At 38.1% G+C, this 26204-nt stretch overlaps 1 protein-coding gene across 5 annotated transcripts in view; it reads right to left on the bottom strand.

Annotated features, from left to right (window-relative positions):
- Window positions 1-26204, bottom strand: part of CTNNA1 (catenin alpha 1) — a 151455-nt gene that overhangs the window by 75621 nt on the left and 49630 nt on the right. For all 5 annotated transcript variants that reach the window (XM_069483702.1, XM_069483703.1, XM_069483704.1 and 2 more), the window contains 2 exons: window positions 16653-16922; window positions 14068-14271 (listed from right to left, as the gene is read on the bottom strand). In XM_069483702.1, the coding sequence (XP_069339803.1) occupies window positions 14068-14271; window positions 16653-16922 (474 nt within the window). The remainder of the gene's footprint in view (window positions 1-14067; window positions 14272-16652; window positions 16923-26204) is intronic.

The following is a 26204-nucleotide window of genomic DNA, read 5'->3' as shown; positions in this document are numbered from 1 at the left end:
AGCTTAGGCAACAGCCAGCCTGTGAACTAGGGAGAAGACTGAGTGGGATAAAATAAGGCCTTCCAGGGGTTGTAAAACAAACGAATGCCTTTCTACGGAGGTACACATGGCAAGGATTGTGCCCTTAGACTTCTAAATGCTGACACCTGCTCAAATAGCCATAGGATTTTTTTTTTTAACTTCTTATGAGATTTTTCAAACATATCCACCAACAGGATTGAAAATAGTGCATGAACTCCCTAGAGTAACAATCGCCAAATTTTAACAATCAACTTTCTATTTTCTTATTTATTACCCCTCCATTAGTTCTTTTGCTGGAGTATTTTTAAACAAATCCAGTACCTCATGTGATTTTGCAAGGGATTATCTTATATGTACTATTCCCTCTAAACCTATGTTTATATATGGATAGTCAAATCTTTCTAAATTTTTTTTATTTTTATTTTTGCCCTTGGACATCAATGGATATTCAAATCTTGTCAAATCTTGAGGGTTTAAGGAGAACTACACTTGACCAAAAGCTTAAGTCTAAAACATAGTTATTTACTATTATCATAACACTAAAATTAATGTAATTCTAGATTCAGAGTGGTTTTAAGAAATGGCTAATTTTGTGCTGGCTAGGAAACCCCAGTTGAAAAGGATAGTTTGACTTTAGCCTCGTTTGCCAAAATGAAAGACCTGTAGACAGCAAATAAGAGCTAGTCAAGGGAATCAGTTTTTTTTAACTGCTGTGATTAGAAATTTTAATTTTGGATTTTTTATCTGAATGCTACAAAATTTAATACTGTTTTAAACAAGAAAAATCTAACAAGTGTCTTCCTAAAGCTTTGAGTTCACATCTTCAATTAAGAAACTTTAATGGTGTAAGAACAACCAACTGTAAAAGGGTGAGGGGGGTGAGAGGATCCCTTATGACAAAGGAAATCATTAAATAGGGCATATACGAATGGCATACTTTTAAAAACCTAACAATTTTCCTGTATATGGTAGCTTTACCTATTTTTTACCAATAGTACAGAATCTTAAAAGTAACATAAACAATACGTTCTGCTTCCCAGCAACACGTGTATTTATTAGTATGAGCTTTAAAGATTACAGTTAAGTATCACTAGTCAAATATTTATGATTTTTTAGGCCCGCCATGGTGGCTCACAGCTGTAATCCCAGCACTTTGGGAGGCTGAGGTGGAAGGATCGCTTAAGACCAGTTCAAGACCAGCCTGGGTAACATGGTGAGACCCTGCCTCTACAAAAAATTTAAAAATTAGCTGGGCATGATAATGATGAAACGTGCTTGTAGTCCCAGGTACTCAGGAGGCTGAAGTGAGAGGATTGCTTGAACTCAGGAGTTTGAGGCTGCAATGAGCTGTGATCCCACCACTGCACCCTAGACTGGGCAAAAGAGTAAAATCTTATCTCTTTAAAAAAAAAAAAAAGAGTACGGTTTTTCTAATAAAATATTTCAGGTCATTTTACTTCAGGAAATAATAAGCACTGCTCATATAGACACAAGAACAAGGACAAGCTAAAACATTAATCTTTTCATTCCTAGAAGATGGCTTTCATATTTGAATCTACAAAACCAATAATTCTCTCTTAAAGCAGGGAGAAGTAATTCAAGACAAGTATGTTCCAGAGTTAAATTTAAAGGACAGTTAGCAAGGAAACCTTGAAATACCATGCTGTGCTGTATTCTACTTGGTAGCCTATTATAAACTGCAAACATTACAATATCTACAACTGAAGTAAAACCAGAGTAGGGCAGTCATTTCAACACATGTGAAAATAATATTTGTAAGACAAGTTACTGACCAGATGTATTTTAGCATAAAGCAACTCAAAGAAAATAACTTCCTTATGTTTCCAAATTCTGCCATTATAAAAAGGCCTTAAGGCCATTTTTAGAAAATGACCAAACAGAATCTGTTCTCAACAGTCTTTGGTTCTATATATCCAATATTCCACTTTAAAATAAATAAGGTATTTAGTGACTGACAAGGACTTCATTAGCAGTTATCAGATAGGAACAGAGATTCAACCCAAAATAAACAAAGAATAAGAACATCCATTCAGAGAAGAAAAACATTATATTCCACAGACTTCTGCCCTTCTACTTTGCATTACTAAGAAATATACCAACCAAGCAGGCATGGTGGCTCACGCCTGTAATCCTAGCACTCTGGGAGGCCGAGGCGGGCAGATCGTTTGAGCTCAGGAGGTCGAGACCAGCCTGAGCAAGAGCAAGACCCCATCTCTACTAAAAAAAATAGAAAGAAATTAGCTGGACAACTAAAAATATATATGGAAAAAATTAGCTGGGCATGGTGGCGCATGCCTGTAGTCCCACCTACTCGGGAGGCTGAGGCAGTAGAATTGCTTAAGCCCAGGAGTTTGAGGTTGCTGTGAACTAGGCTGACACCATGGCACTCAAGCAACAGAGTGAGACTCTGTCTTCAAAAAAGAAAAAAAAAAGAAAGAAAAGAAAAAGAAATATACCAACCAAAGAGGCAACTTTCAACAGAGCAGGCCTGAAGTCAAAGCGGAGGAAATTTCCTGTCAGACAGGGCTATTCCTGTCTATGGCAAGGACAGTTTGGAGACTTGGTGCTCACCATAAAACCTGAACTGCGGGCCATCTGAACAGCATCCCTAAATATAAGTATATTTAATGGAGGGTGGGGAGAAGGGCAAAGCAATGAATAAATAAACAAATAATAGCATTATGGCTGGTTTGAGGACAGGAAAAGCATGCATACAAACTCAATTTATTTAATCCTAAACTGCATAGTCACAATAAGTTTTTATGTACTGTCTCAAGTCCTCTAGGATACCCAATTTTTAAGAACATGTTTAAGATGAATGGACAAAAAATATTAGGGTAGAAAGTTATAACTGATAAACTTTTACATGTTCATCACATTCTAGATAAAAATAAACAGGTAGCTTCCCAAAACTACTGGTTTGCTACATTTAAACAATCACAATATTTTAAATGAATCAATTTTTTCATTATCAACACATGACAACTTTGCCAAAAAGTAAAGCTTACTCCTTGGGCCAGAAAGAATAAACGAAGAAGGAATTATACTATATTTTCCTTAAAAATACCTATTTGCACATGTATAGCACTTCATAGTTTTATGTTCACATCACACATGGCATTACGTACACAAGTTGGGGGTGGGGGGTGAGAGGGGAGGACCCTTGTCAGCTGTGATTAGCTGCCTGAACTACAAAATCATGCAGACTGGAGGTGGGAACTGCCACTTTGGTTCTTTGCTGTAGGCAGAGAGCAAGCAATGGAGCTGAAAAGGACCTGCCACAAGAGATATGTCCCTCAGTTCCTGCCTATTTAGATCACCCTGTTCTTTGCTACACTTTATTTTCTGCTCTTTTATTTCAAAGCATCTTGATATTTTTGAAATAACACTACCCATTATATCTCATCCTCATCATTTTACTTGGTCTTACTTGAGTGGTTCTCTGTGCATTTTAACAAGGTCAGGTAGCGAGGCAGCTATTAATGACCCCATTTTCAGTTGAGGAAGCTGCCCTGGGGAGATTACATTACTTGATCAAGCTTTAATGAGTTCTATTCCATGGAAGGATTAGCTTATTGCCCACCATCCACAGCATCACGTGTGAAGAGCACCACCAGGAGTGGCCCTGGACTAAAAATGAGAAGCCTTAGTTCCAGTCCTAAGTGTTCATAAATGGGTACGGTCATGGCCAAGTTACTTAATTAGCTTCAGGCTCAGTTTTGAAAATAATTGGTTGGTTTTGGTCCTGGCTAAGATGTAATAAACACATTCCACCCTGTCTACCACACCAAATATAACTAAAAACTCTGGGCAGAATGCATGGAGTAGCAATCTAAGAACTGAAACAAGAAACGGCCAAATCTGCGATTATAGTTGGAGATTACAACACTCTTTTCTCATGAATTGTTAAAAAAAAAAATTAGACAGACCCTCCCTTCCAAAAAAAAATCAACAAGCTATAAATCTAAACAATGCCATCAACCAACTAGATCTAACTGACACTTTCACTCCACAGAAACTGTTATGTAATCTCCAAATACTTATAAATTAAATAACATATTTCTAAATAACCCATTAGTCAGAGAAGATGACTCCAGGAAAATTTTTATTTTGAACTGAACATAAATGAAAATACAACATATCAAAATTTATGGGATGACGACAAAGCAGGGCTTAGATGGAAATCTATAGCACTAAATCTTTACATTTGCAGTAAAGAAGAAAGGTCTCAAATCAGTAACCTAAGTTCCCACCTCAAGAAACTAGAAAAGGAATGGCAAAAATAAACCCAAAACAAGCAGAAATCAGTGAAATTAGAAATATTAAAGAAAAAAAAAGATTAATGAAACTAAAAGCTGGGTCTTTCAAAAGATCCATAGAATTGATAAATTTCTAGCCAGATTGAAAAAGGAAGAAAAAAGAGAAGCAAATTACCAACATTGGTTATGAAACAGAGAATACTGCTACAGACCCCAAACATTAAAAGGACAGTAAGAGAATACAACAAACATCTCTATGCATACAAAATTCAACTAACTGGATAAAATGGACCAATTCCTTGAAAGTCACAAACTTCCAAAATTTACCCAAGAAGCAATAGATAATCTAAATAATTGTACATGTGTTAAAGAAACTGAATTTGTCATTTTAAATCTTCAGAAAAACTAGTTGATTGAACTAGATTAAGGATTAGCAAGTTTCTGTAAATGGCCAGATAGCAAGTATTTTAGGTTTTTGGGCCACATGGTCCTCTTTTCCAAATACTCAACTATGGTGTTGTAGTGGAAAAGCAGCCATAGATGCTAAGTAAACAAATGGGCATAGCTGTGTTCCAACAAAACTTTATTTATAAAAGTAGGTGGTGGGACAGACTTGAACTAAGAACTATAATTCATCAACCCCTGAACTACGTGATAACTAATGTCACTTCCAAATTCTAATGTCACAATTCTGTACTTCTCCATGGTCAAAAATCACTTTGATATGTAGTTCAAGAAAAGAATGAAGCCAATGCTATCACACATAGGTAACTGAGTCTGTTTTGTTAAAAATGTATATTATAATTTAAAACAAGCAAAAAAACTCACCACTTCAAACTAGTCTTGAATGAATCATTATCTCCAAAGGATGAATCAAGACATAAATATGTGTGAAAAATCTTCAAATTTCCTACATTAATAGTGCTTTGGAAATGAACACAGTATATAATTATAAACAAATAAAAAAACTGAAACAAAAAATTAAGGGTCTAAGTTTATTTTTAAACTTTGTGACATTATCAATATAAAAAACATTTTCAAAAATGGGGGGGGGGAATAAACATCCCAGCACCTAGAGACAATTACTAATATTCTGATGTATTTAGAGGTTATTACCTTCTAAGCTACAAACAATTTTTAGATATTTCTTTTCAACCCTGCCTGACAGCTAAAGAGCAAAAAGTGATATCAAGGACAGTCTAACAACAATCTTGAGAAGGCTAAACCCTGTCCATCTGCCGCCTGACACTGGGCAGGCTGACATCTCTGCTCCATCATCCTGATTTCAAAAAAAGACCACTCTACTAATGCTCCATTAGGCCACCATCATTTCAACAAATACATAAACATGTGTCTTTCTGTGCATAAAAGGTTAAGAACTTGCCTGTTAAATATTGCAATTCATAATGCCAGGGTAGCATATAGATAGGAAGTGCCTCAAATCTCTTAGAAAGCAATAGAAAATATATATGGGGTGAGATGTCTTCATCAGAGTTAAAAAGGTCTTTTAAACTCCTTGTCTTGCACCATATAAAAATCATACAAGGCCGGGCGCGGTGGCTCACGCCTGTAATCCTAGCTCTCTGGGAGGCCGAGGTGGGCGGATCGTTTGAGCTCAGGAGTTCGAGACCAGCCTGAGCAAGAGCGAGACCCCACCTCTAAAAATAGAAAGAAATTATATGGACAGCTAAAAATATATATAGAAAAAATTAGCCGGGCATGGTGGTGCATGCCTGTAGTCCCAGCTACTCGGGAGGCTGAGACAGGAGGATCGCTTGAGCCCAGGAGTTTGAGGTTGCTGTGAGCTAGGCTGACGCCACGGCACTCACTCTAGCCTGGGCAACAGAGTGAGACTCTGTCTCAAAAAAAAAAAAAAAAAAAAAAAAAAAATCATACATTAATTTTTGACAAATAGGGTTTCCAAATTAACTAAATGCTCCTCTGCAACAACATGTATGAACCTGGAGAACATTATACTAAGTGAAATAAACCAGATACAGAAGGAAAAATATGGCATGATCTCTTACATGTTCTCTAATACTTCGGTCCCAAACCCCCCCAGGGCCGCAGACCAGTGCTGGTCAGTTGCCTGTTAGGAACCTGGCCACACAGTAGGAGGTGAACGGCCAGCAAGCTAGCGAAGCTTCTTCTGTACTTACAGCTGTTCCCCATCACTCACATCACCGCATAAGCTCCACCTCCTGTCAGATCAGCATTAGATTCTCACAGGAGTGCAAACCCTACTGTAAACTGCACATGCGAGGGATCTGGGTTGTGCTTCTTATGAGAATCTAATGCCTGATCTGAGGTGGAGCTGAGGCAGTGATGCTAGTGCTGGGGAGTGGCTGCAAATACAGATTATCATTAGCACAGAGGCTTGACTACAAATCAATGTAACCCGCTTGAATCATCCTGAAACCATGCCCCCACCCCCCCTACTCCTGGTCCATGGAAAAATTGTCTTCCATGAAACCCATCCTGGTGCCAAAAAGTTGGGGACTGCTGACTCTAATACACAGAGAGTAGAAAGGTGGTTACCAGAGGGTGGGGGTGGGGGTAATTTATGTCACAAGGTACAAATTTATGCAGAATGACTAAATCTAGAGATCTAATATACAGTATTGTACATGGGAAATTTGCTAGGAATAGATTTTAGGCCTCTTACCACACATATACATAAAAGGTAACTGTGAGATAATGGCTATCTTAAATGGCTTGACTTGGAAAGATGCACAATGGTAAAAGTATTAAGAGCTCAGACTTTCAGGTCAGATAGATTTGAGTTCAAACTGCATCTGTATATCCATGTACTTTTGAGCAAGTAACAAGTCAACAGGTTATTATGGGGATAAAATAGGCAATAATGTATGTCTCTCAACCCAATGGCTGGCATATGGTAAGCGGTATAATAGTAATAGTATGGACAATCCTTACTAACAATAAAGCTTTAAAAAGGTAAGAACAGAACAGATAGAAGTGCATGTGCCCACATATCCAAAATTAAGTCTGGAATGCTATACACAAAAATGAGTGGTAGGATTACAGGCAGTATATAATGAACACAGAATTTTTATAATCAGAAAAAAAATTAAGCTATTCTAATTGTGAAGATAAGAAAATGCAACCACAAAATAATGCAGTAACAAGTTCTTCACAGAGTCCTTCAAAAGCTGGGAAGCTCTGGCTTTGCTAAAGAGATTCCAGGAAGGCATCTGCAAAACTGAGAAAGGATTAGCATCTAAATTGAGCGCTTCCCTTCGCTATGATAATGATAAATCTTTTCAAAAGATCTTTGAAAGTGAACATTAACTGCATACTATTCATATATTCCCTATCAAACTATTACCCAAATAAATTAAAATTTTATACCTGATATATTAACATAATCAAATTCTTCAAACATATGTCTAGTCCAATTGAAAATATGTCTAGTTATTGCATTCTTCTTTTGGGATCCTACAAACACTAAGTCCAATTTTTTTAGGCAAAAACAAGATAAAATTTATCCTTAAGCATCATCATCCTTACTAGGTCATAAGCTATACCAATTTTCTTCTGCCTAAAACTACAGTTTTAAGTATAAAAAATACAACCTGTAATGGCTACTGTGCACAGATTACTACACCATTCTGGGCATTCAATGAAGAAGTTAATGCTAAGCTCTTATCCACTCACCTTAGCTGGTTAGTTACTCAATAGCTAGAACTATCCAACAAAAATGTAATGCAAGCCACAAACTTGAACCATGTATATATTTATAGTTTTTATAATATATAATAAATTATACAATTTTTCTAGTAGCCATAAGTAAAAAGAAATCAGTGAATATAAAGATTAATCACAGATTTTACTTAACCCAATATATCCAAAATAATTACTAATAGTAAGATATTATTGAGATGTTTTATATTGTTTTTATGCATTAAATCCCTATGATCTGGTATGTAGTTTGTATTTACAGCACACCTCAATTTGGACCTGTCACATTTCAAGTGCTCAATAGCCACAGATGGCCAGTGGCTACCATATTGAACAGCATAGCACAGAGATAGAGCTACTCAAGCCCGTGGTATGTGCTTGTTCTCAACAATTATAAGCCCTAACTCCAGTCAGTCACACGTGACCATGAACTGTTGTGCAAGATATGTGGTCTTTTAGACACTGTGTTAGGTGTTTCCAGATGTTCAGTTTTGGGGTTGAGGAGGTAATTGTGTTTGTTTACTGGGGGGTCAGGATTGAAGAGGGCGCTGTAATAGAGACAAGCTTGCTTCCAGTAAATTCTACTATTGGAAAAACACACACACACTAAGAAAGGGAGAAAGGAACACATTATGGGTTTGTATATCCCTGAGCAGAATGAATAGCATAAAATAAAGAATTCAACTATATAAAGTTTAAGGTCCTTCAGAAAACATTTTCACTAGCACTGAAATAAATTCAGAGAACATCAGAACACACAACTGGGCACCCAAGACAGCTATCCACTTAAGGAACAGAAATTTTAACCCTTAACCTGATAGCAAAGTGTTTTAACCCACTAACCTAATAGTTTAAATCCCAGTTCTATGAATATTTCATGTTTACATGCGGAAAATATTGAAGGTTAAAATTCTTTTTTAAATGCTCTATACAGAGGAAAGAAAGAAAAGCCTGGAAATAAATAGATATCCCTAAATGCTAATACTAGTAGAGATTCAGTAATTTGTTGAACATGTATGACTTTCAATTATAAGAAAAATAAACAATATGGCAATAACTTTTTTCAAATTTAATTACATTTCATTTTAATTTTAATCCATTCACTTTTAAGCCTTTGAACATGATGACACCCATCCAAAGCTGTTTTTCTTTCTGAGAGCCCTCATAGGCAGAGCAACTTTAGCTGATAGAGCAGAAACAAATTAAACTTAACCACAATAACCACATTTCATTTCAAGGAAATCTTGAAGTCATTTGTGAAACTACAAGGATCCACTGAAGGGTTGAAAAAACTCTACTGTTACGCATCTGTGGCATTTCCATAATGTTAAGGAAGCAGGGGTCAAATGCATTACTTTTATATCAGTATCTCCTATAGGCCATACAGTAAGTTACCTACAGAGCCAATACTACCCTGCAACTCTTCAAACCACAATGCAAGCAGGAACATTAAGGCTGCTGGCCTCCTGACCCTTAGAATCTTTAAAAGGGAATCCTGCCCTCACCTGATAAATTAAATTTAATTCCACTCTAATTTAAGATATCACTTTCACTTACTTCAGAGTACTTGGTTTAATTTTTTTCTACAAATGTCATCTGTATACTGAAAGCTCTACAGGAAGTAGAGGTAAATCACCCACAACCTCCTCCTCTACACTCTCTAGAATGTAAGACCCATAAGGGCAAGGGTCTTTGGTTTTTTTCCCCCACTAATGTATCCTTAGCACCATGAATATCCAAAATTCTTCATTTTATTCATTCTACCAAGTCAGCATGAGTTCATTAAGCAAGCATTTACTGAGTACCACTTCTAGCATTATACCAGATCATGAAGGAATATTTTTAAATGGGTGCCAGCTTTAAAAAGCTTAAAACCTGGTTGCAGAAATTACATGGATAAAGGAAATACAATTACGCAACAATTCAAGGAAGTACGCTTAGGTACGAAACTTCAAGCACCAAAGAAATAATGTAGGATGACATAGTTTGGAATGGCCTTCAACAGAGATAAAAAACAAATATGGGCCTTGAAGGAAGAACACATTAGGTTTAGATAGGTAGGAAGGGAATTCAAGAACACAATGAACAATGTCCTACTAAAGACAGGAGCTCAGCCTGGCCTGGGCAGACAGAACAGAGTAGAAAATGGAGAAAGTGAGAAGAGCTTGAACTAAGGAAATGGCAGTGGGGACAGAAAGGGACAAATGGAATAAACCATCAGAGCAGTTTCCCCACCTTTGTTGCACATTGGAATCACCTGGGAAGCTTTCAAAATTAGCAACTGTGCAACTGATGCCTGGACCCAGAAGATTCTGACTTAATTGCTCTGGGGTACAACCTAGACACCAGGATTTTTAAGTTCCCCAGGGACTCTAACGTGCATCCAAAGTTAAGCATCACTGCCTCAGAGGAAAAACCAGTGGAACCTGGTAACTGGCAACAAAGGATAAAGAAGGAAGAATCAGAGATTATGACAAGGCTTTAAGAATTTGTGTCTATAAAAACAACATTAATGATTTGAGATTATCCTCTAGGTTGCAAAAAAAAAAAAAAAAAAAAAAAACATTAATGAAAGAATCCAGGAAATGGGAAAAGTGAAAATATACAAGCCCTTCTAGACTTTACCACTCTATCTACATATAGTACACAAGTTTTAATTAATGAAGGTCCTTTCAATTCTCCACATACCATACTTATTTGTCTAATATTTTTCAACAGAAATAATCAAACTTAAAGTGAATCATTTTTTTTAATCAAGGTAGAACTCAACCAAAAGAATATAAAATAAATCTTGATTTCCCCGCTAGAAATTATCTCATCCTCCCTGCAATTCCCATGGCCATTTAGCTGTACCTATAATGACTCATAATCCCATTAAATGCCCTGTAGAGACCCAGTCTGTTACAGAGGGAGGGATCAATCAGAGCCTCATTCCTCCTCTTACACTGTGCCTAGCACACTGCTTTGCACGTGCCACACACTCAATAAAAACTGAGGGACAGGCAGACATTGCTGGTTACATTCTGATTGTCACTAATGTTTTTAAATGCTTCATAAAATAAGCAAAATTCTATCCCCAGTTGTTTCTGCTGCTTCTAGACCCTTTGATAATTCTAAACTTTAAGTGTGCTCCATTGCCTTCCCCTTTATCCTCACTCCATCACTTTTTAACAGGACCAAGCCTGTTCACTGTTCCCTGAGTCAATAAAAGGAAATCAAAGATTTTTACCTTTAGAAGAAACACCAGTCTGAGCAAGAGCGAGACCCCACCTCTACTAAAAATAGAAAGAAATGATCTGGACAGCTAAAAATACATATAGAAGAAAATTAGCCGGGCATGGTGGCACATGCCTGTAGTCCCAGCTACTCGGGAGGCTGAGGCAGGAGGATCGCTTAAGCCCGGGAGTTTGAGGTTGCTGTGAGCTAGCTCAGGCAACAGAGTGACACTCTGTCTCAAAACAAAAAAAAGAAGAAGAAGAAACATACCCAGAAATCATCTTCTAAAATATATTTCTAAATCTCAAGAAAACTTCCTTTAAGACCCCCACAATACTTAAATTTCAGCCTAACATCAAACATTGTTCTAGTTTTCACTTAAGAATGCTATTATATGTTCTGACTTTTTGTGCATAACAAAGAGATAGAACAAAAGAAAACTGATAAAATAATTTTTTCTTTTAAAGAAAATTTAAAAAAAAAGAATGCTATTGTGATCTCCATGTCTTCAGTTTAAATTCATGGCACAAACAGAAAGTGCTATTTGCACAGCACTTTAGGGAGAAACCAGAAGGTTACTCATGACCAGGGGTGACTGGCCCAGAGTCTGACCAACTGCAAGACCCAAGGGGTATCTTATAGACTGGTTAGGAAGCTCTAAAATGCAGCAATCAGAACAGATTTATCACATCTTCTTCCCCACCAAAGTCTGTTTTCAAAGTGGTTTCCTAATCATAACTACATTGGACACTCTTATACCACTTCCAGCAGATGACTGATCCACATATACACGTGAGTCTTTACTCCCCTGTTTAAGACTGCAACATTGTGAGCCATTCTTCAACTTATCTATTTTTTCATATTTTCTTTTTTTTTCTTTTTTCGTGATTCTTTTTTTTTTTTTTTTTTTGAGACAGAGTCTCACTCTGTTGCCCAGGCTAGAGTGAGTGCCGTGGCGTTAGCCTAGCTCACAGCAACCTCAAACTCCTGAGCTCAAGGGATCCTCCTGTCTCAGCCTCCCGAGTAGCTGGGACTACAGGCATGCACCACCATGCCCGGCTAATTTTTTCTATATATATTTTTAGCTGTCCAGATAATTTCTTTCTATTTTTTAGTAGAGATGGGGTCTCGCTCTTGCTCAGGCTGGTCTCGAACTCCTGAGCTCAAACGATCCGCCCACCTCGGCCTCCCAGAGTGCTAGGATTACAGGCGTGAGCCACCACGCCCGGCCCATATTTTCTAATGTTCAAGCTTAGATGTAGATTTTTAAATGTGTCCCACATTTTCACTGTGAGTTAACCACTTTTTCCATATGATTTAACTAAACCTCTAATCTCATTTTTCTGAGGTAGACTGCCTATGATCAAAACATGCAATGGGCTGGGCGTGGTGGCTCATGCCTGTAATCCTAGCACTCTGGGAGGCCGAGGTGGGAGGATTGTTTGAGCTCAGGAGTTCGAGACCAGCCTGAGTAAGAGCGAGACCCCCGTCTCTACTAAAAAAAATAGAAAGAAATTATCTGGACAGCTAAAAATATATATAGAAAAAATTAGCTGGGCATGGTGGCGCATGCCTGTAGTCCTAGGTACTCGGGAGGCTGAGACAGGAGGATCCCTTGAGCCCAGGAGTTTGAGGTTGCTGTGAGCTAGGCTGACGCCACGGCACTCACTCTAGCCTGGGCAACAGAGTGAGACTCTGCCTCAAAAAAAAAAAAAAAAAAAAACCCCACATGGCAATGGCTTAAAAAAATTCAATATGCTTCACTAATTTCACAATATGGTAGAAACAAGATACACATAGGAAGGCATTCATCTTCACCATAGAGATTCTGTCACAACTCACCATTATCTATTCACTTACATAGGCCGTTAAGTGAACAAACAAGAAGAATGGCAAATGAACAAATGAGAAAGGACCAAGATCTCTTTTTGAAAAAGTATTAAATAGGCAAAAACACTAGTGATGACAATTTCATATTGCCCTTCTTCCCTTTGAAATGATTTTATATAATTTTTATTTGATTGCTTCTTTGCCACAGTAAAATACTAGGTACAAGGTCTAAATGACAATCACTCTAAATTAGCATTAATTAACTGGAATGGAAGAGAGAGTATAAGGGAAGGAAAAAGAAAAACGTGACAATAGAGAAAAATCAACAATTATAGTATTTACTATGGCCAAAACAAAAAAAGTCAGATGTCAAATTTCATAACCCTGGTTTTTAAACACAAAACTTAAAAATTGAAAAACACTACTCAGTTTGCCTCATACAGCTCTACTTGGTAATTATCTACTCTTACAATATTCTATACTTTTCAACAAAAATTATAAATATTAAAGAGATTGGTTTTCAGCATTCCCTTTTGCCCAAAATTAGATGGCCACCTAGTTATAATGGCATTTTTGTGGTATAGAAGGTCATCATCCTCTGGAGAGGCATGCTACAATACCTAGAGGTGAACCATCACAACATCTACAACTTCCAAATTCTTCAGAGAAAAAAAGGGTGTGCTGGTGTATATAATATATATACATACACACACCCGTATATGTATATATACACACACACACAAAACCACATGTATATATGTGTTAATTGGTGTATCTAGATAAATTTTTTAGGTGCTCACTGTATGATTTTTGTAAGTTTAAAAAATTTTTAAATAAAAAATTGGGGAGGAAAGGGCCACTTAGCCATTTATCCATTCCTTGAAAAATCTGACCCACCCAAAAATGTCAAGGAGTCAAGGACTTATTTGATATTAACAGTTAAAACCTCTCAGATCTAACATGTTATGGAAAACTCCCCAGGTATAAATATCTTACTTCAAAGAAAAGTTTTGACACTCACATTGCCCATGTACTCTGAAAGCAGGTCCTGCAGAGCCTGGCGGACAGCATTGCACTCTGCCACAATTCGCTCACGCCGGTCATCACGTGTGCAGGACGAATCTGCCATCAGGGCAGCCCCGCTAATGATGCTTTCCAGACGCTCTTCCAAGGAAGGCCTAAAGCGCTCCTCACTGAAGCTCAAGGGGTCCACAATGATTTGTTTCTGCAGGGGAAGCATTACTAGATGTTAGTGCTCATCTCTGTTCCCTCCATTATTCAAGAAGGTAAGGAAAGTGTTGACAAGGAATATTAAGAGTTAACACAAAAATTCCAACATCTGAAAGTTACTCTTCTTGGCAGATGAGTGGCCATCCCATGTAAGTTGCCCTATGTTTGATCACTTCTCAAAGAAGGCACTGGAAGCAATACTATCCAGCCAAACAGCACCTGGGTAAGGTGAGATACCACAAATGCAAATACAAATTTGTGATGCTCATTCTACTTATTCTGCACAATGAAAGGTCAACCTGTACAGTACCAGTAATTACAACTATCAAATGAGAATTACAAGGAAAATAATCTTTTTCTTAGGTACAGAGTATAAAACTGCTATGTGATATTAGAACTGTTTCACCACAAAAAAAAATTTTAAATAAAGATGTAAAGATAACCTCAAAGTTTCAGAAAGAAATGTGTTTATAATGAATTTTCATCTGTTTTCCTCACCTTACACATCTAATCAAGTTTTATAAACAATTAGTCTAAAATTTATCCTGTTATGTCCAGTTTAGAGACTTTCTTTGCTCAACGAATTCTAGTATTCCGTCAAAGATAACAGCAGTCCTCCCCAACAAAGCCAAATCCTTCTTCTTTCTCCCTTTCCCTCCCGACTCCACTTAAACCCAGCTTTCCCAGTGCTGCCAGAGGTCTAGTCAAAACTAAGCTATAGGTACAAAGTCAAACATCAACACCCCAAGACACCAGCTACTGGCCTCCTTCCAACTTCTCCACTTGATACAATTTATCTTCACACTAGTAAATGTTCATGCAAATATTCTGGCTTTAATTTTTCTTTATAAGGTCTATATCCTTATTGATTTCAACTTAAATGCCAAATTTCTTCTACCAAAACCTTACTCTTTTCCAATAAGTATACATTTCTTCCTTCCCTTCCAAAGAACCCTCAGCTTTAAAACTGAACAGGCAATACCTTAAGTTCGTTTTTCTTACCAGATTAGGTTATTATAGGATTTCTCTAGTCAAAACTGAATACAACATGCTTTCTAACCAACAAAAATGAGGAATAAATGGTCACAGAATTTTAATAGGGTCACAGAGCCACAATGGGCCTGAGAGCATTTAGTGCAACCACCTCATTTTACCAATAAAAAACTGTGACTCTAAGAAGTTAAGCAGTTTCTGATAGATATTACTCAACTTAGGAAAAAATGTCACCATGGTACTGCCTTGAAAAAGACAAATACTTAACACTGCCGGGGCAGGGGGCAGGGGGCAGGGGGGAGGGAAGTGTCAGTAAATTGTAACATACATCATAAGAGTTTGTTAAAAACTACTTTAATGGTTAAAGCTCCAGGTTAAAAATTCAGTTCTAATACCCCAGTCCTTAGACTTAATACTCCCTTCATGCTTTATGAAAAGTCTTAAATCAGCAAGGATCAGTTACCCAAGCCAAAATAAAGAAGACAAAGAAAGGAAAGAAAAAGTAAAGGCAAGGAAAAACAAAAAACAAAATGCACCCCATTGTATTGGTTCTATAAAGCAATGTATCCCTACTTATGAAAGTATGCTGGCCACTTGAAACAATTCCCCTTTAATTTTTTTTTTTAAATTTGCCTACAGTTAGCTTTAAAAATAAATAAATAAATAAATCTATTAAAAAAAATCTTAAGCTGCTGCCACCTACTGGAAGCCATGAGGCATTGTGGGTAGCAATTAAAAACACAAAACAACCAAAAAAATGAACATTACAGTTGTATACACAGGATAGATCTAGGGCAACATCTATTATGAAAGGTAATAATATATCATTATAGTAAGAAAATATTTTAATCCCAAATTTGCTTCCACTTTCTTAAATTTTTTGTTCATTATTCCAATTTAGTCAGTGAGAAGTATTAACATATCTATGCAGCCAAGTAAGATTAAGATGATGGCGCTTCTGTTGCAGTCACATATAATGTTTCTTAATCTCCCAATAGATCATGAGCCCCTGGCAGGGGCAGACCTACATGTACTTTGTTTCTGTGTCTCAAACAGCTTCACATCTGCCAAAAAGTTAAAATCTTGACTGAAATGAACCAACCTCATGTCCTCAACAAAGAATGACCTCAGAGGAAACACAAGTTGCATAAAAGAAACCAGAAGTTTAACCCAAATTATTAATTAAAAAAACAGAAAAAAGATAAATGCTTTAGGCCCAGTTAAGATCACGTAGATTGATGATTCATAATCTCTTACAGCTTAGATTGCAAATCTAAGTGGAAACTGCGCTATGATCAGAAGCCTTGATCACATTTCCCCAGGAACCTGTTATCTTCTGGGGGGTGGTAAAGAGCCTGAAGTTTCCTCTCAAGCATGACTTACATCAAAGTTATTGAGTGCATATGCCAGTTCTCCTCCACCTCCACCCTGGTGCTGGGAGGCATCGTCTGAGGCGGTGGCCTGGGCTGCGTTGGAAATGCCTGTGACTGCCTGCTGCAGCTGCTTGTATATCAGGTCCCTGTTGGCCTTGTAGGCGGCGACATCAGGGTGCTGTAGGCATGCCTGGGATGCGGTATACAGGATGGGAACGTTTTTCTGCAGGATTCCTCTAGCTGCAGCCATCTGATCACGATGGCCAACATCTTTCAGTTCCTACGAGAGTAAAATAAGAAATTGGAGCATTCTTTATATGGATTCTGTTCATACAAAAATTTGTCACTACATTCTGAAAAGTTAGAGTTTCTACTAATTAGACACATTATTTTTATCAACAATCTGACTTAAAAGTTAATCACAAAGTAAGATTTTGAGATATGAAATCACACAGACCTGGATTTGAATCTCTACTTCTACTTTTTCCTGGCTATTTTGTGACCTTATTTTAAACTCTCTGTGCTCAGTTTCTCCTTCTGCAAACATTACCTCTCTTATTGTTTAGAGAATTAAATGGGATAATGCATGTAAAGCACCTACCACAGCACTAAATAAGGCACTAAATAAAAGACAAAACATAAACCTGCCTAGCATCTTGATTAACTCTATATATAGATGTACCTATTCCAAACAAAATAGAAAGATCATGCAGAGACATATCTGAACAGAGTAAAGTTTATTATGAGGATTTGTTAAGTTACACAAATTCATTATAAGTTTTGTGAAATTTGGGACAGAATACTACAGGTCTACATGAACAACCAGGTGAGGATATGACAAGACTATTCTCACAAGCACAAAACTCCTCTCCTCTCTCCAAAGACCACCTTAGGACACAGAGCCACGCTTTCCTAACACAGTACAATCAATGAGTTCACAGGTCATTAAGCCATAAAGCTGAGGCGCATGTGCTTCATGACTTCAATCCATAATCATAATATTCTGTTTAGATGTGGTTTTATGTTAAGCTGTTCTTTTTCAATTTTCTCTACCCCATAATTATAATCCACAGTTAAAAGGATTTGAGGTTTCTGGCATTGCCTCTACTAATGGCATCTACTTGGTAGGCTGGGTGGATATGCTAAGTATTAATAATAAATGATACCAACAATAAGCAAGATCAGAAACAGGTATTTCTGGCATCCCGTTGTTACTTAAATTAGTCAGAGAAAAAAACACAAGTCTTTAGTAAATGTGGATCACCACCACAGAATAGGAATATAGGTAATAACTCCTAAATGACCACATCTATTCCAACTCTATTTTACATGCAACCACAAAATTTCAATTATTAATGTCACCAACTGAATCCAAGTATAAATTTAAAAATTGAGTATTGTATGTGTAAACAGTAAGAGAAAATTGACTAAGTTAGTAAAGGTAAAGTCAATTAAAAGTCTGACTTAGCTATTTAGTGGCTCATCTTTCTAGATGAGTTCCTAATTAAGCATTAGAGACACCAAGCTGGCTTCTTTTTTTCTGAAACTTCAACTCAGTATATATTTTAGGTTTGCATCTTTATTCAAACCTTGTAAAATATGACAGCTTACTTTTCCTCCTAGAAATCCTTTCTTGTTTGGAATCTAAATTTGCAAGTAATAGCTCACAGCTCTCCAAATGCCCTATAGCACAGTACGTTAGGCTAAATATTCAGAAACAGGACCCTGCAGATTTAGAGAATCAGTGATCATTTTAAGACTCAAGCTACAACAAGGGGCTATGACTAACCATTACACTTAAACAGCTGGTGCACATGTTTTGTGTGGCATTTTCTAAATGTCTTGCCCTCACCACAATCTCAGGGACTCTAAGTCTTTTAGGGAGGCATTGTCCTTAAGCACTTAAATTATCCTCTGTTTATAAAATGCATTGCAATCAGCTTTGGCATTCCTCCTAGGTATCAATGGCCTAAATCAGCACAGCCTCTTATAAAGGTTACCAAAGACACTCATGGTTACCTAAAGTTAACAGGTGCCAGAATTACTATTCAACACCTGACTTCCCTAAGCCATTGCTTAGTCAGGTATGATAAACTTCTACTTTTCCAAAGACTACATTAGGCTAAATATTCAAAAAATGGGACCATTTGGATTTAGAGAATTGGTGATCATTTCAAGATTCATGCTATGACAAACAGCTAAGACTAACCATTAGACATAAACAGCTGCTATACATGTCCTGTGTGGCATTTTCTAAATGTCTTGGCCTCACCACAATGTATTTGTGATAGATTCCTATTTACCAAGTTTGGTGGATATATTTTAACCTATGATGAAAATGACAACTAAATGCCATCATTTATCCTAACTGTTAAAGAGTTCTATTTTCTCTCTTTAGAACTGCTTTTGCCTTAGCACAAAGAAACTAGAAAAGACAAGAAAATGGACACTACCACCAGGCAGCACTATTTATTGTAATAAGAATAATGATCAATCAAAAGTATTATTTTCAAGATATATAGTGCTGATAAGTAATCTAGATTATTGAGAAAGGTAATCTATTAAACAATGTAATAGATTTACTTATGAAATTAGAGTCCCTTGGTCTACTTTAGCCTTCATAATTCCCCAACTTCACCAGTTACAGTTCAAGCAGACTCAGGAATGGCAAAACAGAAAACATAAAGAGAAAATGACTGCTTTTAATGTAATCTGAACTATCCATCCCATGCAGTGACCAAGAAATAGAAGCTAACTTCTAAGCAATCTATAACAATATCTCTACCCAAGAGCTGAAAATTGAAATGAAAGTTTCCTCTCATTTCCCTCTTAACAATATAAAATTGTAGCCATAGATATAGCTGAAATTAGTGCTTGGTCAAACCACCCAACCAGTTCAGATTGTTTACAAATAATAACACAGTGCCACTACCAATGCTTCTGTTGAAGTGGGTTAGTTTGTTTGTTTTTTAAGACAAGGTCTCACTCTGTCACCTAAACTGGATGGAGTACAGCAGCCTGATCATAGCTCACTCTAGCCTCAAATTTCTAGGCTCAATCAATTCTCCCACCTAGCCTCCTGAGTTGCTTAGGCTACAGATGCACACTACCACTCCCAGCTAATTTTTTTATTTTTTGTAGAGACAAGATTTCACTACGTTGCCCAGGCTGGCCTTGAACTCCTGGCCTCCAATGATCCTCTTGTCTTGGCCTTGTTCAAGATTTTAGAAAAAATAATCATGAAAGTCAAGAGTTCATAAACTAGATAAGAAATAAGAAGCATTAAGTTCTCACCAAATATCTCAACAAGCTCTCTATACAGGGGTGGATCGAATGTAAACATCAAAGCACTCTAGCACGTTGGGAAACGAGAGTTGACAATGTGAGGCAGAGGTGGTCCTTCTCATAGGAACCAGGGTTGCTGCCAGCCCATACTTACCTCTGCCATCACTTACACGCTTATAGTCAAAGAGCCTGGAGGCTTATGGAAATACAACACTTGTAGTCAGCAAATAATATTCCAGCCCAAGAAAGTAATTGATTGAGGCCACACTTAGAATCCCATTCCAGGAAGGATCTGCAGTACAGCAAAGTGGTTTGTTCACTCATTTGTCAAACAAATATTTATTGAACACTACCATATCCAGGCAATGTTCTAGATCTAAGAGATTACAGGAGCAATTAAAACAGACAAAATCCCCGTCCTCTGAAGCCAGACAACCTGGATGCAAATCCTAGCTCCACCACTTACTAGATGAATGACTATGCCAGCTTATATAACCTCTCTGTGTTCACAGTTCCTTCATCTATAAAAATTGTGACCAATTATAATATCTAATTTATACTATTTTGTTAAGATTAAATGAGTTTATGTTTATAAAGAGTTTGTAACACAGTGACATCAGCAAGATGGCCAACTAGAAGCTTCTAGCACTCACTCCCACTTACAAAGGCAGCCAAAACAAAGAATAAACTACATTTTAATAAAAATAACTAAGGGCACACCAGCCTGGGCGACAGAGGGAGACTCTGTCGCAAAAAAATAAGTAAAATAACTAAGGGAGAGTACTGAAATGCATCAGAGCAGTTATAGGAACCTCAATGAGCACAGAAACTCAGGATGGCCACATAGAGAATGGAAGGAAATGCCAGGTCTCCTCCATTCATCCCCCAACCAGGACCAGCTGAGAACTAGGAGGAACTTCTCCCTCCTATACAGAGGTAAGCAAGAGAATCCCAGAAACCCCCACCAACACCTTGGACGCCTACAGAACTCACCTCTGGGGTCCTCACTAGCACTAAGCCCAGCTGAGGGAGCTGCCTGGAATCCACAAAGCTATGATCCCTCCAAGAAGGTGCTGGCATTGTGCTCTACCTCCCGTGGCCTGCACAGCTACTGCACTACACCATCTTGGAATTCTAACTATGCCTGGAATTCTAACTATGCTCCAGGCAAGTTGTCACAGATTCCCGTCATCACTGGGACTAAGCTGCCACCAAACTACGCTAGCCCAGTGGCCCAATATCCCCAACCTGACCTGTTATACCCTTCCCTGTGGGGCCAAAGGGAGGTGGAGGCACTCCATCTATCACTCCCCCAACGCTTTCAGGTGGGAGCTAAAGTGGTACCCTACCTCCTGGAAAAACACTGCTGTGGCCATAAGCAGTCACACTCCCCAGTGCCTAAACTAAAAAAGTGTCCTGTACCCAAGGAAACCATATCCAGAGTGGTCATGTGCCCAAGTACCTTAGTTGAAGTGTTTCCCTGCATCCCAGGGATTCGGTGTCTGGGCCACAAAGAACAGTTATGCCCCCAGTAGCACACTGCCCTCAGGGGAATTGGTGCCTTGGCTGAGCTGAGCAGCTTTGCATCCCAGAGCTGAGCTGACATAGTACACTACCTCTAAGGGAAACACAGCAGTAGATGAGCTGAGACACCCTGCCCTATGGGCCAAACAATTCTTAGTACTGTGCTTCCCTAGAGCTAGAATACCCCTCCTAGAATCTGAGATACTGAGACACCCCTTTCCTTCCTCTCCCCAGAGCCCAAACAATAGCTGTGCTCCACCATTCTGGGGACTTGCTGCTGCTGCTGCTGCTGCTGCTGCATCTGGCTTCAGAGTGTAGGATACTGCTGAGCTCCACCATTCCAGGGTCTAGAGTCACTACTACACGGTGCCTAATCCTCTGAGCCCCAAGCTGCCACTGAGCGCTACTGGCTCAGGTTCCTGAACTGTAGTCATACCCTGCCCCCTAGACCCAAACCTTCAGAATACCCCTTCTTCCCCAGAGTCAGGCCAGTGCTATGCCCTGTCTTCCAGCGGTAAAATCATAGCTACAACCTGTCTCCCTAGGCTCAAGCTGCTAGGGGTACCTCAGAGTCAGAGATCCGGGCTTTGTGGGCAACCTACATCCAATTCTGCCCCAAGGAGCAAACCTATAGTCTAAGACCCTGAGCCTAGGACCCTGACCCAACAGCCATTCCAAGCACCTGCACCTTGAACCCTGTACCACTACAGCTACTTGTACGGCATGTCAGAGCTGGCATAAATAAGAATCACCTCAGCTAAGTCCCCCGATTGTGGGAAAAATGAGATAGGAGGACCCCAAAAGCCCTTGACCCCAAGGACATTAACAACCTATGCCACTGCAGCCATGCCACAAACTTCTACAGCCTATGCCACTGAAGCACCAGCAGTTACTGTTGATGTTGAATACAGCTGAAGAAGCAAATATTATTAGCTCTAAAGAGACAGATATACTCTAATGTCATACAATAATAGTTGGAGACTTCAAAACCCCACTCTCAGCACAGAACATCTACACAGAAAAATTGGCAAAGAAACATTTTAAACTGTACCTCAGACCAAATGAACTTGACAAATATTTACGTAACATTTCATGTAACAGCTGCAGAATGCACATTCTTTTCATCAGCACATGTGCCATTCTCCAGGACAGAGCACATTAGGCCACAGAATAAGTCTCAACAAATTTAAAAGAAAGAAAATCATATCAAGTATCTTTTCTGACCAAAATGAAATAAAACTAGAAATCAGCGACAAAAGGAAATTTCAAAATTGTACAAATACATAGAAATTAAACATGTTCCTGAATGACCAATGAGTCAATGAAGAAATTAAGAGGGAAATTTTAAAAATTCTTGAAACAAATGAATATAGAAACACAACATACCAAAACCTATGGGATACAGTAAAACAGTATGAAGAGGGAAGTTTTTAGCAATAAACACCTACATCAAAAAGTAGAAAGATTTCAAATAAACAACCTAATAATGCATCTCAAAGAACTAGAAAAGCAAGATCAAACTCAAAATTAGTACAAGGAAAGAAATAATAAAAATCAGAGCGGAAATAAGTGAAATTGAGATTGAAAAAAAATACAAAAGTTGGTTTTTTGAAAAGGTAAACAAAACTGAAACTTGCTTAGTCTAGCTAGGTTCAGAAAGCAACTGAAGAGAACACAAAAAATGGAAAGACATTCTCTGTTCATGGACTGAAAGAATATCATAAAAGTGACCATACTACCAAAAGCAATTTATACATTCAAAGTAATCCCTATCAAAATACCAATGATATTCTTCACAAAAATAGGAGAAAAAATCCTAAAATTTATATGGAACCACGAAAGACCCAAAATAGCCAAAGTAATCCTGAGCAAAGCTGGAGGTATTAATGTCACACTACTGGACTTCATAATGTACTACAAAACAAAATGTAACCAAAACAGCATGGTGCTGGCATTAAAAACAGACATACAGACCAATGGAACAGAATAGAGATCCCAGAAATGAATCCACATATTTTTTTTTTTTTTTGAGACAGAGTCTCACTTTGTTGCCCAGGCTAGAGTGAGTGCCGTGGCGTCAGCCTAGCTCACAGCAACCTCAAACTCCTGGGCTCAAGCGATCCTCCTGCCTCAGCCTCCCGAGTAGCTGGGACTACAGGCATGCGCCACTATGCCCGGCTAATTTTTCTATATATATATTTTTAGTTGTCCATATAATTTCTTTCTATTTTTAGTAGAGATGAGGTCTCGCTCTTGCTCAGGCTGGTCTCGAACTCCTGACCTTGAGCGATCCACCCGCCTCGGCCTCCCAGAGTGCTAGGATTACAGGCGTGAGCCACCGCACCCGGCCGAATCCACATATTATTTATATCCAACTGATTTTCACCAAAGGTACCAAGAACAGTTATGGTGGAAAGGATAGTCTCTTCAATAAATGGTGCAGAGAACACTGGATATTCATATGCAGAAGAATAAAACTAGACCCCTATCTCTCACCATATATAAAAATGAACTCAAAATGATTAAAGACTTAAATATAAGACCCAAAACTATAAAGTCTTGAAACTATGAAACTACTAAAAGAAAACACAGGGAAAATGCTTCAGGACATTAGTCTGGACAAAGATTCTATGAAGAGGACCTCAAACACACAGGCAACAAAAGCAAAAATATACAAATGGGATTATATCAAACTAAAAAGCTTCTGTACAACAAAGGAAACGATCAACAGAATGAAGAGACAAGCTGCAGAATGGGAGAAAATATGTGCAAGCTATTTATCTGATAAGGTATTAAATCCAGAACAAAGAACTCAAACAACTCGACAGCAAAAAATCAAATAATCTGATTAAAAAACGGGCAAATGAGCTGAACAGACATCTCTCAAAAGGTGGCATAAAAACAGCCAACAAGTATATAAAAAAATGCTCAACATCACTAATCATCAGAGAAATGCAAATCATTACCACGATGAGTGATATCATCTCATCTTCTTTAGAACGGCTATTATCAAAAAGACAAAAAATAATGGCCAGACATGGTAGCTCACGCCTGTAATCCTAGCACTCTGGAAGACCGAGGTGGGAGGATCGCTTGAGGTCAGGAGTTTGAGACCAGCCTGAGCAAAAGCAAGACCCTGGCTCTACTAAAAAAATATTTAAAAAGTTGGCCAGGCAACTAAAAATAGAAAAAATGAGCTGGGCGTGGTGGCACATACCTGTAGTCCCAGCTACTAGGGAGGCTGAGGGAGGAGGATCGCTTGAGCCCAGGAGTTTGAGGTTGCTGTGAGCTAGGCTGATGCCATGGCACTCTAGCCCAGGCAACAGAGCAAGACTGTCTCAAAAAAAAAAAAAAACCAAAAACAAAACAAAAAAAAATTATTAGGGAAAACAAAACAAAAGATGCTGACAACTATGCAGAGAAAGGGAAACTGTCATACATTATTGGTAGGAATATAAATTAGTACAGCCACTATGGAAAACAGTATGGAGGTTCCTGAAAAAAAGAAAAACAGAACAGCCATATGATTCTGCAATCCCACTACTAGGAACATAGCCAAAAGAAAGGAAATCAAACTGTCAGAGATAATGCACACTCCCATGTTTATTGCAGGACTATTCACAATAGCCAAGATATGGAATCAACCTAAGTTCCATCAACAGATGGATGGATAAAGAAAATGTGGTATTTATTCACAATGGAATACTATTTATCCATCAAAAAGAATGAAATTCTGTCATTTGCAGTAACATGGATGACGCTCGAGGACATTATGTGTAGTAAAATAAGCCAGGAACAGAAAGATAAATATCACATGTTTTCACTCATATGTGGAAGCTAAAAAAGTTGATCTCATAGAAGTAGAGAGCAGAACAGTGGTTACTAGAGGTGGGGAAGAGAAGTGGGGAGAGTGTGGATTCTCTTGTAAGAGACTGAGGCTGAAGGTTAGAGAATTAGCCCTAAGGAAAACTACAAATAATCATGACTGACTACAAATCCAAGAAAATGGAGACATGTATCATTCAAGATCCCAGCAGGAAAAAAAGATAATAAAATCAAATTGGGTAATTCAAAGACAGTTTATAGACTATATTAGAAAGGTATGGGCAAAGCACAGAGAAACCACAAGGCTGTTAGGGGCACTTAGACAAGGGGAGGCAGCAGTTACTAGAACCCAGGGAGCAAGATGTATAGAGAATACCACCCAACAGAAGCTATGACTTTCAGCAACCCAAGCCAACCAGCAGGAAGAGAACCTGGGAATAACACCGTGGCCTCACTCTTCTGTCTCCTCTAATATCCTGCTGGTACTTCCACTGGACAAACACAACAAGAAGCCAGAGGTCAAAGGAGCCTATGGATGCAGTCAAGGCAGGTTTGGCTCCTGGGTCAGAGAATAGGGTGAACAAGGGTGAAAAACAGATATGAAAGGACAAATAGAAGATTATCTACCGTGTATACAATAACTCCAAGATTTTTTGTGACATTTCAGAAATGTTTGCCATTTACTACTACATTTTTCTAATACATCAGGGATTATGTACAAGGAATTCTTAATAGATTCATGGCACACAGATTTAAAACTCAGACAGCATTACTTTCCGATAAGTTTCTCCAACGAGACACAAAATTCTGAACTATTATTATATTTTACCTCAAGAACACCATCTGTTTACTTATTCCACCATTCTGCAATGATGCACAGTAGTTGGTGGCAGTCTAAACGTTCTTATTTTGCCTAAATAACTCTTCA

The sequence above is a fragment of the Eulemur rufifrons genome, chromosome 10 (genome assembly GCF_041146395.1).
Source record: "Eulemur rufifrons isolate Redbay chromosome 10, OSU_ERuf_1, whole genome shotgun sequence".
Taxonomy (NCBI): domain Eukaryota; kingdom Metazoa; phylum Chordata; class Mammalia; order Primates; family Lemuridae; genus Eulemur; species Eulemur rufifrons.
Note: the sequence above shows the minus strand (reverse complement) of the source record. Positions and strands in the feature narration are given on the sequence as shown.